Here is a 19,965-nt window from a genome sequence, read left to right as displayed (position 1 = left end):
AAAGCAGTTAAACTCAAAAGCAATGGGTTCCCAAAAGCTACTGGCTTGCAGAATTGCCAAAAAGCACCAGCGCTTTCTGCGAAAATCCGTACAGCTGCCACGTCAGCATGGTCAATGCAAGAAACAGGCGTCTGTGTAGTGCCACGTCAACAAATTCGTACAACCTGTCCGCATAGTCCACGTCAGCAGTCCATACACTACCTGTCCGTACAGTGCCACGTCGGCAAGGGCGTGCCACGTCATCATTTTGTGACGTGAAGTATTGACTAATCATTCGATTCCTGAGGTAATAGGTAGAGATGGCAGAAGGTCATCAAAACACCGATCAAGCTAGCAATGAAGACCAAGGCAAAGCGAAGTGCAGAAAAGTGGAAGCTTTATTCCATGGAAGAGTTTGATGAAGCTCTTGAGATGAAAATCAGTGAGTTGATGAAATCTAGAAAGCTCTCTCAGAAGGGAAGCAAGTCAAAGCATTATGCTGGCTATTTGGTAAAAAAATTTCTTTTGAGGCGGCAAGGGGATTAAAGAAATGTGTTCACTTGGAGGAATCAGGATGATCCCAATTCTTCTTCTTCTTTGTCCAATTCTAGTTCCACTTCCATCGAGGATGAGAAAAGACGGTCGAAGCGAAGAAAAAAAAGCAAATCAAAGAAAATAAAATCTAGAAAGCACAAAAAGCATTATTCTAGCAGCTCGGAAAGGACTGTGTTCACCTGTGATAGTTCTGACAATGATACCCACACTTTTGGTACCCTTTATGGAAAAAGAAGAATTAACTATAACGAGTTACACAGTACGACAACTTGGAAAAGAAGATAAAGGAGACAATAAAGTTCAAGGATGGTGGCCAAGCGGTAAAGTTTTATACTTTTTTGGGCTACAAAGATGCTTCTCGAATCTCGAGCTCTCTTTCATACAACAGTTTGAGAGAGGAAAAAAGAATCGAAGGAGACAGAGGATAAACCAGAGAGTTCTAAAGCGGCAGAGGAGCGAGCAAAGAAACGAAAGACAAAGGCAGGACTTGTTCCGTATTTTGTGGAGGCTACCTTAGACCATGGGGATGAGAGTACCGAGCTCTACAGAGTGCGGGGCAATGGTTTCCTTACAGCCTTGTAATTCCTCTTGGTGATAGGCTCACATGAGCATTCCTAGAGGTCTACATGTACACAGTAGACAGCTCCTTGTAATTCCTCGTGGTGATAGGCTCACATGAGCATTCCTAGAGGTCTACATGTACACAGTAGACAGCTCCTTGTAATTCCTCTTCGTGACAGGCTCACATGAACATTCCTAGAGGTCTACATGTACATAGTAGACAGCGTCTTTTTCATCAAGAAAAAAAAAGAAACAAAGTGAAAATGTTCATGGATGTCTGCGAAAGGCCTAAAAGACCTATGGGGCCGAAAACTTATACCATTGATACATGATCCAAATTCTGATGCAAAAGACTGTCTATGGTAAAAAATGTCCAAATCGTGGACAAACAAATGAATCAGTGGAGCCATATCTCACAAAGCCTGATCTTCTGAGTAGGCTGTCACTAGACACTCCTTTATTTTATAACTACAATAAAGAGAATGGAGTACCACACATAATAAGAAATGTCAAACAGACATGCAGCATTTTGCCAAATTTCTAACCTCTTTATCATTGAATCATTTTCACAGTTGCCTAATCCAGTACATGTGCTCCCTGATCAGACATTTCATAACATGAATAGTTCACCTGCTGTTTTGAAACAGGCATGTTGAGAGTGAACAACTGTGTGGGTATAATTCTGCTCTTGTCCCGAAATGGCTGCAGGCAAAAACAGCAGCTGCTAGATGGGAGATCATACATTCCGACTTTCTGACCCCACCAGCAATTGAAGATGCTTCTAGAGTGCTAAGGCGACTCTCAGATGTTGGCACTGTTGTGTCTGGGGGCTATCCCCAGGTAACTTTCTACACCCTGTGTTATGTCTTGCAGCTGAGAGCAAAGTTCTCTCTCATGCTGATGTCCTGCCTGTTCTCATTCTGTCAGCATAGGCAGAACGTTGTAGGCTCTCATTAGGGCATAAAGAGGCATTTCTTTCAAGTATCCTAACAGACAACACTGGGTATCCTGGAGCTGTTGTAGCAGTCAGGTATTCTCATCCTCTCACAAGTTTTTAAGGTTTTACCCATTCTATTTCTGATGGATGGGGCTCTTTAATTCTTGTCATGGCCAAATTTCAGCATTCTGGGAGACTTTATGGTTGACCGTGCCACACATAGTGATTTTCTTGGTTCTATCTTGGGAACAGGCATTGCCCGAGAAAAAATTGGCGACATACTTGTGCAGGTTGATGTTAGCTTCTGGTTTTTTGATTGATAAAACTTTGTATGGGGTGTTCAATGTTACCAACTCTATACTTCACTTTTTTGCATCTTCTTTATATCTTTGTTTTTACAGTCTTACGGATGTCTTATTCTAAGTATTAAATTAAAATAATGCAGGGTGACACTGGTGCTCAGGCAATAATTGTTCCTGAGCTGATAGATTTTCTAGAGACCTCCCTCACACAGGTACCATCTATGTGGTCATAGTACTTGTTGGATATTGGGCTTGATGTAAAGATTGTTATTGAGTGGTGTGCAGGCAATTTCCTTCAAAGTTTGGCAGCAGCTGCATTTCATTTTGTTTCATTTTTTCTGTGGGACTGCCACAAGCGATCATTTCATATGATGTTGTCAAAATTTCTGTTTGATTCTGCTCGATTCAATATCTCAACAAGTTGCTAATCTGGCAGCAGAGATGATGATGTGGCAGCAGGTGCTGACATGGCAGCAACACTGCTGATTGTGGCAGATCTCACATGGACCTGCACAAACTTTAGAAGGCAACATCAGGAGCTATAAATGAGAGCTGGGTGCTCACTTTTTTACCAAAAGAGAATTTCTGGTTGACCCTCTCTTGCAAAAAGAGGAACTGTTATAACTCGCTTGAGTACTACAGAAAGAAATACTGCCAATGGCACTACTTAGGGGATGGTATTTCTATAGAGGGAACTCCGCACCACTTTGTGCAGTGTGCAGGTGATTGTGTCTTTTTCATTTGTTAAGGAAAGTTACTTACAGGTTGTTCTCCATCCATAAGGTCAATTACATGATCGCGCTTGGAAGGGTAGAGGGACAATCATCCTTGAGAACAAGTGATTAAAATTTTAAAATAAAGTCCCATACTCGTCAGGAATACAGAAATTCTTTGCTGTAGGGCTGACATAGATGATCGCTGCCTGGGCTCCACAACATAGCTCTCTCTTTGGTTGGATGTGTGAGGTGGGAGGATGAGAAGGAATACCGCTGTTTCTCCCTATTGTAATGGGTTTCAATCTGCGAAACCACTTTTTGCCCCAAATAACATCACACCCAGCAGTTTAGAGACTACAATCGTCGGGTGTTGTTTGATTTTGGAGATCACAAGATGTTATAAGTGAGCTGAAGTCCAGAATTTTGTCTTCGCGCTACCCACGTTCCCATCTTTCCAATGCAAGGGTGGCGCCTCTTGCTCTCACCAGTGTAACATTGTCAACTTGATCATTCAGAAAGCAAAATTTACTACTCTTTGACAATTGACTTCACCTTTTATGAGTTCCTCATCATTGAAAGTCACCCTTGCTTATCTTCTGGCTCTACCAAACTCAAGGCGTCAACCTGAGGGGTAGAACTAGAAGTCGAAGCAATAGAGTCAGTTTTCTTTATTTTAGTAGGGCACTTTTTAAGTTCTTTTTCATGTGACCTTTATTGCGACAATGAAAACACCAATGTTCTTTCCCATACAACGCTTGTTGGGCCCCTCTGAAATTCCTTGAGATGTTTTTTCATAAGAAGAGACTTAAGATCTGTGAGATTTACCCTTATTTGAAGCGTTTTCATTTGTAGAATTAGAGGGAGAAGCTGATCGAGAAGATCGTATTGATTTATTGCTACCATGTCCATTAGATTTCTCGTCTTTAGAGGAATCAAGAGAGGAAGAGTCCGTATTATGCTTCATCTCTTGAAGCTGAGCTGACCGGATAGCTTGCAACAATGTCTTTGGGTCTTTTGCTTCCACGTTTTACTTGATTGAGTGGTCCAACCCAAATAAGAAAGCCTCCAACCTCTCATCTTTCTTCCTCAATTGCCCACCTAGTTGCAACACTTGGTTAGCCTAAGGCATAAGAGGTTTGCATTTGTAGCAAAGTCCGAAAGTCCTCGTTCCATCTTTTCAAGTATTGTGGAGGGAAGGAGAGAGATCTTTTTGGAACTCTTTCCACTCGTAATTGAGAGGGATTTCCTGAATAGACGCTTCATCCACTCTTCTTTACATATATTGGTGTCACCTGGAAAGAGGCATAGAGGCAAGAAGAACCTTATTATAATTTTGAAGCTGGAATAACTTCAAAGCATTAAACTGATGCAACCAAGAATAAATGACGTTAGTATCCATCTTACCATCATATTAATTCGGGTTCTCCTAAGAATTGGTGCTTCAGTAGTAGCCTCCACGATGGTTTTGTAAAGTCTTTTTTCATCCGGCTTGGAAGATGCATCAGACCAATGAGTTACACATAGCCTTTTGATCCTGCCTGCAGGCCTTGTTTTGGTGACCAAGAATTGTGCATTCGCCTCCAAGGGCTTTACCTCTTCACTGCCTCCTCAAACAACCACTCACGGTCTAAGACCAACCGTCGTCTCTCTTGCTTCGCCGCCGCCTCGTGCTTCTCTTGACGACGCACCTCATCTTGCATGTTTAAAGACGCCTTGGGGAAGTTTTTTTTGTCAGTTTAGTGACGCCCTAGGAAAGTTCTTCATTAAGGTTTTGATGGATTCTCAAGTAGGATTAGACTCTCAGCAAATACACTCAGATTCATTTATAGTTGAGTGGCTACACTTGAAGCATGCTATTCGGTATGCAAAGAGGTTGGAGAGTGGCTGTCGGCGAGCCAGGCTTCTAGATTTCCTCAGAGCTGCCTCTGCCTATACGGAGAGGACTCTGCTTCCTCTGCTGAACCCATTTCTAGGATTGTGATGATCTCTCCGTTGGGAGAGGATGCTACAGGGTTCAGTTTTAGACATCGGACAAGGCTTGCCTATAGAGTCCCCTCAGCATCCGTGGCTTATTGTTATTTGTATAGGTGGAGGCAAGGGATGGATTTAGCTAGCCTTGGCAAGAGTTTTGCAGTTTTAGTAAAATTTCCAGGTCTATTGTTCGAGTTTCATTTGCATGTTACAAAGATTGGCAGTAGCCTTGGTGTTGTGTTGGTTTCGATTCTTCACCCCTCTCTCGTGAAGAGTCCTCCTCGATTCCTCTCTATGGCTATTATCCATGGAGGTGACATACAACAAAAGGTAATTCTCATTGGTTTACCAGGACATTGTCTTGTATGTGGCAGAGCAGGTCATAGGGCAACTGGACGCACTAGGAGGATAGACAACCAATAGTGTTTTAAGAGACACAGGAGGTATTATCAGGATTGAGGAGGACAGAGGCTGAGAGACCTAGGAGGAGAGAGGCAAAGAAGAGGAGAAGAAGGCGATAGAGGTGCCTCCAGTCAGATAGGTATACAGACGCAAGGATCCACTGCTTGATCCACCTCTACAGGCTTGCCCTTATTTGGCGAAGATATCACTTGCTTCATCAGAACCCATTAGGGTTCCTTGGGATTCTACCGTACCTGCATGTAGCGATGACAGAGATGATGTTCCTCTTGCTCTACTTATGACATAGTATGAGGAGAGCTTTGTGGATCAGATTAGAATGCATATGTTAAGAGATCTGAGAGACTTTCTTTGAAACCTAAGAACTAATCTTGGGCACTTATTGTATATTTTATGGACACTTTTTGGGATCATACTTCTATGTTAATCAGCTTTGTACAGTTATCTTGAAGCTGTGCTCTTGAGATGTTTAAGATTTTCTCTTGGGAGGGGGGGGAGAGAGAGAGAGAAATGAAATGTTATATGAAACGTCTTCAAAAGGCCAAAACGATCTATGAGACCAAACTGATACAATTCTTGTGGACCTAATCCAATGTCTGGGTACAAAAATAAAATGAAGTAAAGTGAGACCAAACTAAAAGACTAAAATCCTCAGACTGAAATCATCGTCATCATCATCTATGCCCAAGGATGCCTGGCATCGGGCGTTGTCCAAGAAAGTATTGCCGGTCGCTGAAGAGATTCGTCTGGTGTGCACATGGCTGGCCCTACCTTTTAAAAACACTCCCGAGTAACTCTTATCACCCAACCTGGGTCCACTGAGATGCTTGCTGATGGAAGGCAAACTCATGTCGCCGCTCCTCAATGCTAGCCACCTCCTGTCTAGCCTGCTGCGTCCGTTCCTTCAACCAAGGACTGTCTGGATGTTGCTGCTGCATCCTCTGCACGGAAACTATGCCCCATTAGAGACGCTTCTCCTCCTCCCTGGCTGCAGCCAAGCAAGCTGCAGACTCCTGGAGGAAGAAGCGATTGAGCTCAGCCAAGTGAGAGGCCACTCTACCAGTAGGGGTGTCGTGCGTGTCCAAGCTCTCTGACCAAAGTGCCTCCTCTTGCTCTCTAAGCTCCGGATCCAGCAAGATCCTCTCGAGGATGCGTAGCATCGCACCCTCCCTCCTCTGTCTGTCTGTCACGGTGGAATCACTGGCGCATGGTCGGAAAAAGTAGTCCTTGCCAGGATACAAACAGACCCCCCCATGTCACAAATGTGGTCACTGGCGTAGAAGCGATCTATCCAAGATAGATTCGCTCCTCCTACTCCGTGGTAAGAGCGAGAGAAAGACAAGCTGTCTCGGGCTCTCACAGAGCCCGAGTGCTGCCAAACATCAGAAACTGTCAGTCATACATAGGTGCTCCCAAGCTGCCAACTCAGCCCCGTGCACAGTAGCATGACCACCTCCAATCTTGTCAGAGGGATCCTCCAACATGTTGAAGTCTTCCCCAACACACCACTGCTCTGCATGCGGCAAAGACTCTACAATAAGAGACCAAAACTCTGCTCCTGCACTTGCCACATTGGGCGCATATATGTTCAGGAAGCCCATGAGGCAACCCTGAACCTACATAGTAATTCACTGAGCCCTGCCTGGCCCACAATGGCCTGTTGCCATGAGTCCGCAATAGTCATACATACCCCTCCCTCGATACCACCAAGTCCAAATGCAGCTGACCAAAATGCCTCATAGCAACCATGCAAAATCTGACCACATCGTCTAATGCGTCTCTCACAGAGAGATGCTCCTGTAGCATAAGAATATCGATCTCACCACCCACAAGGCATCGCTGAAGCTCCCGACGCAATCGACCCCTTTGACGTTGAAACTGGGGCCCTCCTAACCCTTGCACATTCCATGAGACGATCCTCATGGAGTCAGTGAGAAAAACAGATGCTGCAGCAACAACAAACCTCGCTATCTTAGAGGCCGGCTTGGATGGGGAGTAATCCGCATCCGAGCGACCTCTTGACAAATGTTGCTGAAGTGACTGTCCCACCCAGGCCCAAGCCGAGCGTGCAGTTCGTAAGGCTACATCCTCTTTCCAAGAATCCTCATGTACAAATACATAGCAAGGGGGGCTCTGAGTGTCAGCAAACAAGTGTACCACATTGTGTCTGCAACCTGTTGCATCCAGCGGTGTCACACTAAACTTGGCTAAAGGCCAGACTTTCTGTACGAGAACTCAATAGCCTGGATGCGGAGCCAGTCAAGAACTGTGTGCAAGGTCCACTATGTACGGTCCTTGCCGCACAATGGAAAGGAGAAACCTATCAGTGTATCCAGAGCCTCAATGCCTCGGGCTGCTAAGAAGACGACGTGAACTCGAAAGAAAGCTTCCTGCAAGTCCGAAGAAGGGCACCAAGGAAGCATGTGAAGCTGTAGTCGAAGAAGGCCTATTGTCTGCGAATGTCGAAGTTGGTCAAACCACTAGGGACTATTGCAAAAAGAGTGGTCTAGACCAAGAGAGGCGTCCTTAGGTGGGGCTGTCCCTCTCGAGCCATGCGACTCGTAGCAAAAGCACTACCAAGAGAACGTCTCGCTGCGGATGTGTGTCCAGTGCCCTACGTTTGAGGAGGAGTGTGAGATGGGTTGGGAGATGAGACTGAATGCCCCACTGGGAAAGAGAGGAGGCGGAGTGGAGGAGTCTGAAGGTGGAGGGGGGGGAGGTGGTGAAGGATTTGCGCTAGAGGGGGCCTTCTTAGGGGGCTCCTGCTGGAGGGGGTCAAAACGGTTCCGTGTCAGAACCAAATGTTGCTGAGCTGTATGAGGACTGCCACTAGGGGGGGCAGTGTGGCAAGCCCGTCCCTGTCTGCGTCGGGCACCTCTTGCCAACCGTCATCTGGCTGATCGCTGGCCTCTGTCGAAGTACCAGCCTGTGTGTCCTGGGTACCTGTCTGCTAGGCATGCTCAACCTTGGGAGGCTGCGCATGTGGTGTGGGTCGAGATCTCCTGCGAGGATAGGCCTTCGCTAAGTGGCCCATCTGTCTGCAAACGAAGCATCGGCTCCGGAGCCCCGAATACTCTACTCTCTTGCGTAACCATCCCCCACTCACCCTAGGTAGAAGGACCACCTTCGAGAGAGTGTGAGTGTCACGAACCAGGACGTGAACTGAAAGCACACCGACAACCTTGGCTGCAACTAAAGCTGCCGTGCGCGGGGTCTCCAAGACTATCCCGATCTTGGAACCAATTCTGGAAAGAAGCGGTAAGTACTCCCTCCGTTGGCCAGGGAAGTAGATTGAAATAGGCAAGTCTGCCTCCTCGATAAGAACATCCGATCCTGGATCGAACCCATGGCGCCACTGTCGGAAATGAGCTCTGACCGCTGGAATGGCCAACGGCCTCATCGAGGTGACCATGGAAGCCATCTTGGGAGTCTTAAACTCTATCTGATAGTATCCTCGTCCGAGAAGCTGGATGTCAACCATCTTCCCCACCTCTTCTAAAAGGCGGGCGTGCAGAAGGTTTCATACCTCTCCTCGACTAAGACGATTGCCAATAATCTTGCAGATGACAGAGGTGGCTTGGAGGCACTCCACCTCTGCTACGAGGCTTGCTTGTTCTGCTAGCGACGGGCTCTGCGGGGTCGGTCGAGGGGGCTTCGTCAGAGTCCCTTTGGTGTAGCATGAGTCTCCATTTGTGTCTGCTACTGTGGAAGAAGGTGAGTGACGGGGGTGATGGAGTGTTTGCCGACGAGCTGAAATCAGCCCACCAACATTGCTGCCGAAACGAAAAGAGAGGGGGGGGGGAAGGGAAGGGGGGGTGGAGGGTGGAAGGTGGATGGATAAGAACGGCGGGGCACGTGGCGCTGGTTGGCAGATAGCTCCGGGCTGGTGCGCAACATGAGGCGGGAGGGAGAGGGGAGGGGATAGCGATGGCGAGAGGGGCCAGGTGCATGGCAGTGGGGGGGATGATGCGCATGTGAGCGGGCGAGAGGGAGCGGGTGCAGGGCAGCCGGCGGGGTGGATGACCTGCAAGCAAGCGGGAGCAGCAGCGAGGGCTATCAATCGTGGATACCCCTCGGCCATCCTTGTCAAACTCTTTCTACAAGTACAGTTTCTGCTTTTTTGCATTTGGCTTTGCTTTCTGTTTCGTTACCGACTTGCCAAGCAAATGGATGGCCTCTCGCCATCTGGAGTGAACCTGGTCAATTCTTCACATATTTTGGGTCTTTGGAGTACTTGATCAATCTTTTCATACACGTGTTAACTTGTAGTTGACATTTGTACCCTGCTTTGTCGAGATTCTCGGCCGGAAATTTGTCAAAATCTCCGTTGGTTTCTTTATGCCCATGCTCGAATTAGCTTTTTTTCATCTCCCCGCAGACCAAAGGTCGGAGGGGTGTTGTCTCGATCAGATTCTTTGCGAGAACCCATGTTTGCCACAGATTGGATCGGATCTTCCATAGAAGAAGAATCATTCTGAGCTCTGATATCGTTGTTACAGGGTTGGACACTCCAAGCGAGAAATCAATAGCAACGCACGAATAGAAACTGCAAATTACTGGAGAGAGAGAGAGATTTTATTATCGTCCTCGGGGGTCAAATATGACCTATGGGACCAAAGTTACATGTGATGTAGTATGTGTATGGGTGACGAGTGACTCTCGATGCTCCAAAATTGTGGTGATGAGAGTCGCAATGGAGAGCCCACACTGTGGCTGGGAGAGGAAAGTGTAGGTCTAAGTCATGGCTGAAAATGTGAGAAGCAGTTCGGATGCGACCAAAAGCTGAGCACTCTAGTAGTGTGTGGTACTCAGACTCTCGAACTTGCAGTGAGCATAATGTGCACAATCGATTTGACTCTTCTCCATTGCCCCAACGCCTTGTCTCGCATCGAAGGAAATGGGAGCTAAGCCGAATGGTTGCGATAGTGCGTATCGCCGACAAGGGGATAGGCTCAAGCATGTAAGTGAGTACGGTTTCCTCTTTTAGCGAAGAACATGGTTTTGTAGTTGGGGGCAATATGGGTGGTGTAATGTATGAAGCGTGACCCACAGGATTTCTCCCAAGCCGTAATACATTGGCGTTGTAGAAAAGCTTCATTTACTTGGGAGTCATTTGAAGCATCATGTAGCAAGTGTAATGCATCCCATCTCCCAAACCACTTCTATATGTGTTGCATCCATCCCGTGCTCAAGATCTTGCTTTTATGCGTCTTTTGAACTTTTTTGCTTGCTTCCCATGCAATTGTAGGAAGTCGATGTGAGGGGTTTTGACGCATCTTTATCCTGTACTCCACAACCCTTTCCATGCCCATAACCTCAATTGGAAGACATCCCACCTTAAGAAGTAGGAACATATATGGTGTTTGTGTCTTAACTTGGAGAAAGTTTGTAAGAAAACGCTTTTGGACATTCTCAAACTCTTTCCAAGTAGACTTTGAGATGCTCTTACCCCACACTTAAACTCCATAAAGAAGAACCAGTGTCACCAATGCATCAAAATGGTACTTCTTGAGAATCCAACACTTGATGTTTCCCTCAGTACACATGTTCTCAAATGCATAATATGCTCTCTTTCCCGCTTCCAAACAACGCATAGAACATTCATGCCACGATTGGACTGAACCTCAAGGCCAAGGTACTTAAAGCTCTCAACAACTTCAAGTGTCTCATTGTTGTACACAATGCATGGCTTCTTCTTATGGTTGGTTTTCACAAGCATAACCTTTGTTTTGGATTCATTCACAATTAGCCCACTATGCAAGCAAGAGTCCTCAAGGACAACCATAAGCTTTTGTACATCTTCTAAAGTGTGTGCTAGAAGCACTACACCATCCGCATACAACAAAAGCATGATTATTGAAACCGGCCCGTGGGACGGTAGGCTTTGGCTTTAACACCCGAAATTCTTTACTCTAGACACACACAGAGAGAACGTGCAAAGAAACCTACGATGGGAATTAACACTTAAGTACACACACGGCTTGGAAGCTAAAATGCTCCGAGCAGACGCCGAAAACCTGTAGGCCCCAAACTTGGCGCCCCTTTCGGTATTTCTTTATACTTTGAGAGGGTAAATTACAAAGTAGAGTCCTGGGAATCCTTTACCTGTATGCCGCTAGATACTATTTGATTTGGCCAACTTTTGGCAGCATAACAACCCCAAAACTTACGCGAAACCAATTCCCCTGCTAGAACTCACTTCCATTGGCGTATACCCTCCGATTCCTACCCAAAAACAGTAGATTCAGCCCATTGTATTTACTGGTTTTTGCATTGTTTTTAGCCCCAAACAGTCCCCTAGCTGTCCTCTGCGAGTGGGGCACGATTCCCAAGGGTTCCAGCGTCTGTATGACTGAAAAACAGTCAATTTACAGCGCATACACAGCGCTGAATTCGCACCTGTACGGTGAGGTTATGACCCTCACCGGTGCCTGCTTTGGAGTAGCAGCTAGCTACCCTTGTTCCTGCTCAAGGAGGCTCTTGCCTCAGACAAAAGCATAAACCCACACAGCTGTACATCAGTCAAATGAAGAGCCCTCTTGTGGGGCATCACATAACTGCACGTAGGGGAGATAGAGAGCAGTGTGTAGCGTGCAGGGCATCACTCCTAGCACCACACTGTACATGAGAGGGAAAGAAAGCACTCCATAGCTCTTAACCTGTGACAAAAACCAAATGAGGCCTCTTCCCAGCTTAAAATTCAGCGCCTAATTTTCTGATTGAGGCAAGTGCATGAAAATTTGCCACTTGGCGCAGTTACAAGCTTTTGCCTGTTTCATGGTTGTCGCTAAAAAATCTTCCGACTGGTTGCCCAGTTGACTTCGCGGCAGAGTTATTAAATGTTCCCCTGGTCATACCGAAGGTAATGACGTGAACACATTTCATGGCCCAAAATAGCAGTTCCCTAATTTTTAGGAGATGCTTCCGTTGGGCTCGCACTGGTCATCTGACCATCCATCCTCATTGGGACCGCATCCAAAAGTGCAATGTGGCCCAAGTGTCGGATACTTTCTGTTGGTAGTCTGACCTTGACTTTATGCCTTTATTGAGTTTACTTCCTAGTATCCACCAACTTGCTAAGTTCGAAGGGGGGACCTACATGATCTTGCTCTTAGCCTAGACATCCTCTTACTATATGAATTCCAGTGCCCACCACTTCCCGTCTGCGGGTGAAACTACCGTTCACATTGGCCATACAATGTCTGACCATTTGCAACTTCAAAAAGAGGGTCTCAAAAATAAAACAAAAATCATTGGAAAGAAACCAACAACTAAGGTTAGGGATTGCCACGTCCTCGTGACATAGTTAACAACTGTCATAACACATAGATACAAATGACTTAATGAGACCTTCATACTTTTGTCATTTTCATCTATTACACTGAATTCATATGTACATTTGATGTGCTAGCTCTATCATTACCCCTCCTTTGCACACGTTGGGTAGGGGCATAAGTAGGTTGTAACCCAAAGGCTTCAAGGTAAAGCTGCAATACATTTGGTGACTCTGACAGTTCATGCTCTTCCATCCACTTTGCATCCATAGGCGGATAGTTTCTGAACTTCACCAAATAACGTCTTGCAACTTGTCCTTTAATTTTTCGGTCCTTATGTGCCAAACCTTGCTCAGGTACTAGGATCTCATCAAGTTCCTCAACTTTTGGCTGATCCTCATTTGGCATATCTTCTGGCACATCACCCACGAAGGGCCTTAGAAGACTCACGTGAAACGTATTATGAATCTTCCACGCATCAGGCAATTTCAGCCTGTAAGCCACATCGCTGATCTTGTCAAGCACTTGAAAAGGCCCATAGTAACGCATGGTGAGCTTAGGAAACATCCATTCCTTGCCCTTCATCTTCTTTAACCTTGCCTTTTCGAACCTTAACGGTACCCAATCACCAGGTGATAATAGCAATTTACGACGGTGACGATCAACAACCTTTTTCTGCTTTGCCTGAGTGTTCTCCAAGGCAACTTTAATTTTCTTATACATTTCATCCATGTTCTCAACATATCGATCTGCCTCAAAGATCTTGTCCTTTGTATGCAAAATGGGAGGAACCTTTTTGCCGCCTCAAAAGGTGCTTTGCCAGTTGACGAATGCACCGTATTATCATACGCATACTCAAGCATAGGCAAATATTGTTCCCACTTGCCTTTATTATCTGACACATAGCATTTCAATAGATCTAAGACATTAGAATTAGCCTCTTCTGACTGTCCATCAGTTTGTGGATGAAACGAAGACGAGAACTTGAGCGTAGTGCCCATGTTCTCAAACAATCCTCTCCAGAACAAACTGGTCATGCGAGGATCACGATCACTGACAATCGATTGTGGCATACCATGGTACTTAAACACATTGTACATGAACAAGCGTGCCATCTGATCAGATTTTATCTTCCTCCTGACAGGGATAAAATGGGCCTGCTTGCTGGATATGCACATAATGGTCCATATACCATCATTCCCTGTTGGTGTTCTTGGAAGATCAAAGATAAAGTCCATAGCAATGCTTTCCTATGGCTTATCCGGAATCGGCAGTGGTTGTAACAACCCTGGTGCCTTTTGCCTGTCAAACTTGACCTTTTGGCAAATTATGCATGCTTGCACGAAGGCATCCACATCTCTCCTCAAGGTAGGCCAATAGAAGAATGTCTCTACCGCCTTAACTGTCGCATCAATACCACGATGCCCTGCATACGATGGGACATGACTCTCTTCCATGACCTTATGTCGCAATGGCCTAGTGACACAAAGTCTGCCATGCATCATCATAAAACCATCTCTGAGGAGGTAGTGCTCATGATGTTGCCCCTCTTGCAATTGTTCAAAGATCCTTGCAAAATCTTCATCAGTAGCATACTGTTCCTTCATGTCATCTAATTCATGATGATAAGGGATTGACACAGCTGAAATTTGTGGCTTCCTTGATAACGCATCAGCCACAACATTCTTCTTGCCTTCCACATGCATAATCTGGAAGTGGAACATAGAAAGAATGTTTGCCCATCGCATATGTTTTTCGAATAACTTTGACTGTGTCAAGAAGTACCGCAAGGTCTGATGGTGTGTCTGGACAACAAAATCAGCACCTAAGAGGTAGTGCTTCCAGCTAGAAAGCGCATGAATCACGGCCAAGAGCTCTTTCTCATAGGCTTACATAGTCTTATCTGGCCCTTGCAAAATTCGGCTTTCATAAGCTACTACCCGTCCATCTTGCATTAGCACTGCTCCGATGCTACTGCCACACGTGTAACAAACTGCTGACGTGTCGACCTACTGAAGAACGGAGCTACTGGCCAAGGGGCCTAAACCCTAAAAGGAACAAGCAACAGAAGAAGTGTCACAGAGTGATGACGTGGTTGATCGAGAGCAGAAACCCTAACCCTAATTTCTGCCAAAAACCCTAACTGCTGAAACCCTAATTCTGGAAACCCTAACCCTAAAACCTGCAAACCCTAATTTTGAAAACCCTAACCCTAAAACCTGCAAACCCTAATTTCTGCCAGAAACCCTAACTGCTGAAACCCTATTTCTGGAAACCCTAACCCTAAAACCTGCAAACCCTAATTTCTGCCAGAAACCCTAACTGCTGAACCCTAATTCTGGAAACCCTAACCCTAAAACCTGCAAACCCTAATTCTGCTGCCAAAAACCCTAAAACTGCAGAAACCCTAACCCTAACCCTAAGGACAGATTTCTGCGTTTTGCGACATGGCAGGCTGTACGGATTTCCATGATTTACGCTGGCAGCTTTTTGGCTTTGCTTTTGAACGAGAAGCTTTTGAGTTTTAAAGGCTTTTTACTATAACTGCTTTTCAGGCGAAGGTCCTTTAAATATGAGGCTAGGGCTCATTCTCTGGCATGCTTCAGTACGAAGGTGCAGAGTCTGGAGTACCGGCTTGTACTGTGTTGATGCAATATAAAGAAATACCGAAAGGGGCGCCAAGGTTTGGGGCCAATACTCTTTGGGGTGGAATTCCGCCACTCCGTGTCGCATGTCGTCTCTCTCTCCATTTCAGTTCAGTTGTTATTTGAAGTGCTTAAGGTTGTTCAGTCTGTTCTTTTCTATTGGCACGTGGTGCCCGCCTTGTGACAGTGGTATCAGAGCATCAGGCGTGTGCTTTTCTGAAAGCATACCGGTCCTACAAAAGAGCAGACAGAGCTTTATTCGAGGATATCTTCGCCCTCCAACCCGGACTTATTAAAGAGCAGACAGAGCTTTATTCGAGGATATCTGCGCCCTCCAACCCGGACTTATTAGCCACTCCTCCAACCCGGACTTATTAGCCACTCCTCCAACCCGAACTTATTAGCCACTCCCACCATTACTTCATCGCGCATCGGGCGCGCTCCCGTCTTCATGGCAGTGTCTTACAGGGCATAAGCCAATTAAGATCACTTGCAAGAGAAGGATCCAGATTTGTTTCAAGTCACTGTTTTTCTCAGAAGCAGTGCTATGCAGATGTTGATTTCTACAGCTACCAAGCAGCATACTCCAAGTACTTGGTAAGCTTTCAAGAAAATTTTTGCCCAAAGTTGTATGGTTTCTGACATCTTCCTTCGGAGTGCAACTTCTGGCAAAGTGGGGTATCTTGAAATGCTTGCCATGGAAACCCTAGCAGATTATAAATTGAAATTTCTCGACATCTCTCAGTAGATGTCTCTTCACGAGCAGATGACCTTGGAGGTTCAGTGTGATTGCTATCTCTTGGGACTACCATCGCCGCCAAAGAAACACTGTATGTCCAAGAGCTGATGGACCATGTTGTGCTTGGCTACGACCTCATGGAAGGAACCTAACCCTAATTTTTGGTGCAGGTTTCAAGATGGAAAGTCAGTCGACTTTTCGAGCTCGATTGATGTCGAGATTGCTTTTTAAGTTTAAGTTCTGTTTGATCTTGTTTGGTGATCCTGTTTGGAATTTGTTTGAAATGGATGATATCTGTTTTGAACCTGTTTTGGTGCCGATTTGAATTGTTTGACTCTGGTTTGATACTGGTTTCAATGATTGGTGATTTTACTCCCGGGTGGAGAAGTGAGCAATACTGTTTTGGTATTGTTTGAACCTCGGAACGACGCAGGCCGATGCCTGGGGAGCGTTTGGTTGTATGCTTGTAAAATAATTGTTGGTGTGACTCCCGGCCCGGACCTGGATGGTTATGCGGGAGGAGTATTAAGAAGTCTGAGCAGTGGTTACTCTCAGCACCTCCAAACGACGCAGGCTGCGGTCTGGGGGGCGTTTGGTTGTAAAAGGCCTCTATATCTCCCGGCCCGGACCTTTCTAGGTTATGCGGGAGGAGTGATGAGGGAGTCGTTGAATATCTCCCGGCCCGGACCTTGTTAGGTTATGCAGGAGGAGTGTTCATCGACGGCTTTATGTTTCTATGTCCTATAACATGCATATGTGAGCATTTGTGTTGCATTGTGATGTGCCAACCACTGAATATTCCTAATTGGATGAGATTGCCTGGGTATGTAATTTTAGTGCATCAAGACACTCGAGGAAGATCAGTACGGTCTGGGTGTGATGGCTAATTTTACTACGCCGGAATATCAAGAGTTCCGATCTGGACGAAAGGAGAAGCTAACTCCTTGATCAAAACAGCCGATAGGAGCAGCTAACTCCTTGATCAAAAGAGCAGAAAGGAGAAGCTAACTCCTTAATAAAAAGAGCAAATTGATTGTCCCTCGGAATGTCCCTCGGAATGACCCTCGGAAATTTTTGAACTAACTTGAGTTGTTTTGCAGATATGCTGTAATCGCGGACGATTATTCTCTTTCAAGAAGGGGAGATGTAACAAACTGCTGACGTGTCGACCTACTGAAGAACGGAGCTACCGGCCGAGGGGCCTAAACCCTAAAAGGAACAAGCAACAGAAGAAGTGTCACAGAGTGATGACGTGGTTGATGGAGAGCAGAAACCCTAACCCTAATTTCTGCCAAAAACCCTAACTGCTGAAACCCTAATTCTGGAAACCCTAACCCTAAAACCTGCAAACCCTAATTTCTGCCAGAAACCCTAACTGCTGAAACCCTAATTCTGGAAACCCTAACCCTAAAACCTGCAAACCCTAATTTCTGCCAGAAACCCTAACTGCTGAACCCTAATTCTGGAAACCCTAACCCTAAAACCTGCAAACCCTAATTCTGCTGCCAGAAACCCTAAAACTGCAGAAACCCTAACCCTAACCCTAAGGACAGATTTCTGCGTTTTGCGATGTGGCAGGCTGTACGGATTTTCATGATTTACGTTGGCAGCTTTTTGGCTTTGCTTTTGAACTAGAAGCTTTTGAGTTTTAAAGGCTTTTTACTAAAACTGCTTTTCAGGCCAAGGGCCTTTAAATATGAGGCTAGGGCTCATTCTCTGGCATGCTTCAGTACGAAGGTGCAGAGTCTGGAGTACCGGCTTGTACTGTGTTGATGCAATATAAAGAAATACCGAAAGGGGCGCCAAGGTTTGGGGCCAATACTCTTTGGGGTGGAATTCCGCCACTCCGTGTCGCGTGTCGTCTCTCTCCATTTCAGTTCAGTTGTTATTTGAAGTGCTTAAAGTTGTTCAGTCTGTTCTTTTCTATTGGCACGTGGTGCCCGCCTTGTGACAACACGCGTCACACTGGACCACAAATGACTTCCTGAGATCTGGCAAAACAATTATTGGATCTGAAGTCAACTTTTTCTTTAAGAGACTAAAAGCTGAAATCTCTTTTTGGGTCCAGTTGAAAGTGACCTCTTTCTTTTGCAAAGTGTAAAGAGGCGATGCTATCTCTGCAAAATTCTTGATAAACCTTTTATAGTAGGAACACAATCTCAAGAAGCTTCTGACATCGTGCACAGTCTTCAAGTCTAGCCATCTCTTAATAGCTTCGACCTTTGCGGGATCCATTCTGACACCATCCTTTGAGACTATGTGGCCAAGAAAGTGGATCTCTTCCAGGAAGAATTCACTTTTCTTAGGATTGACAAGTAGCGTGTGTGACTGCGTAGCTCTTCGAACACAATGGTTAAATGACGCCATCATGTCATCGAAGAATGTCCCAACAAACTGCTAATGCGAGTGGAAACTCCGGTCCATCATTCTGTTGAACGTGGCAGGAGCATTTGTTAGACCAAACAGCATCACTAGAAACTCATAAAGACCAAATGTCGTTCTAAAAGCAGTCTTGTGCACATCCTTTGGCCTTATACGAATGTGATGGTACCCACTCTAAAGGTCTCTCCTGCTGAAAATTGAAGCACCCTCTAAACGATCGAGAATATCATCAATTCGAGGAATAGGAAACCTATTCTTGATGGTATTCTTATTCAACGCACGGTAATGAATACACATGCGCCATGAGCCATCCTTCTTCTGCACTAGGAGCACTGGGGAGCAAAAGGGTGATTAACTAGGCTGAATCAGCCCCTTCTCTAATAACTCCTCAACCTGGCCCATAATCTCTTTCTGCTGCGCCGTGCTAACCCTTTAGGGAGGTCTATTTGGTGGGCTACACCCTGGCACCAAATCTATCCGATGGTCCTCAGGTCTCTCTGGCGGCAATTGCGACGGTAATGAATCAGAAAAATAGTCACTAGACTTTTGCAAAAATGCTGACCTTTCTTTATCTAACACCAATAAATTTGACTGATCATGATCTGAGACATTACGTGCAAAAATCAAGTACACAGAAAGATGATTCTTCATTACAGAAGTGATAGCAGAAGCAGATACAATAGGGACTGACTCTCCTTTTAGCTTTACATCCAAGACATGAGTTTTGCCCCTATGCTGAAGGGTGATTGTCTTGTCGAAGACATCCAGCACGCCATGTACTCTGAACATCCAGGAATCCCAAGTAGCGTGTCGCACCCTTCCAATGGCATGATATAGAACTCTTCTGTGTCCACATACGACTGAATATGCAGACGCAGCTTTCCAATAATGGGAGTAACACACTCTGAGTAGCCAGGACATGCCAACCCTGCCTGTGCTGTGTACCCTCTTCAGCTTTGATGCCCAGCTTCATAGCTAACTTTGGTGAGATAAATTTGGCTTTGGCATCTGGATCAAAGAAGATGAGTGCCGTCTGATCCCTAACTTCATGCCCTGCATAACTCACTGGCATCTGTGCTGGGCCTATCACCCACCATATCTGGCACCAAACCTGCTGTGGGTTTAGGCTTCTTGCCTTTCTGGTCTTCTTTATCATCTGAGTCAGCTAGTCTTTTCCTTTGTGGACAATTGGTAGCAAAGTGACCAGGCTGCTCGCATATAAAGCATTTATTTTCAGCCATTAGGACCTTCTTTTCCTCGAGCGACTTGCGCACAAAAGGCTTCCTTTTCTGTTTCTTTGCCTGCGCTCCAGAAGTCCCGGCTGAATCCTTGTCTTTGGTGGCCTTTTCTGATCCCTGTGACGCTTCAGGAGTCGTTTTTGCGAAGGGCTTCTTTGCTGAATTTTTCTTCTGCTGCCCTCCTTTCTCGTTGCTTGGAAACCCACTGTCCTCTCCTTTCAATAAGGCAAGACCAATGTTAGCAAC

General features: G+C 45.8%; 1 protein-coding gene across 3 annotated transcripts in view; it reads left to right on the top strand.

Annotated features, from left to right (window-relative positions):
* LOC147435243 (RNA-binding S4 domain-containing protein) overlaps nt 1–19,965 on the top strand; it is a 64,479-nt gene that overhangs the window by 19,653 nt on the left and 24,861 nt on the right. For 2 of the 3 annotated variants that reach the window (XM_086488329.1, XM_086488328.1), the window contains exons 2-5: nt 1,804–1,935; nt 2,028–2,125; nt 2,217–2,322; nt 2,478–2,546. In XM_086488329.1, the coding sequence (XP_086344455.1) occupies nt 1,804–1,935; nt 2,028–2,125; nt 2,217–2,322; nt 2,478–2,546 (405 nt within the window). Of the gene's footprint in view, nt 1–1,742; nt 1,936–2,027; nt 2,126–2,216; nt 2,323–2,477; nt 2,547–19,965 lie in introns of all 3 variants that reach the window. The other variant, XM_086488331.1, reaches the window with a different exon arrangement.

The sequence above is a fragment of the Adiantum capillus-veneris genome, chromosome 18, assembly GCF_014529385.1.
Source record: "Adiantum capillus-veneris isolate H3 chromosome 18, ASM1452938v2, whole genome shotgun sequence".
NCBI classification, from domain to species: Eukaryota; Viridiplantae; Streptophyta; class Polypodiopsida; order Polypodiales; family Pteridaceae; genus Adiantum; species Adiantum capillus-veneris.
This window is presented reverse-complemented; position numbering and strand designations above follow the sequence as displayed.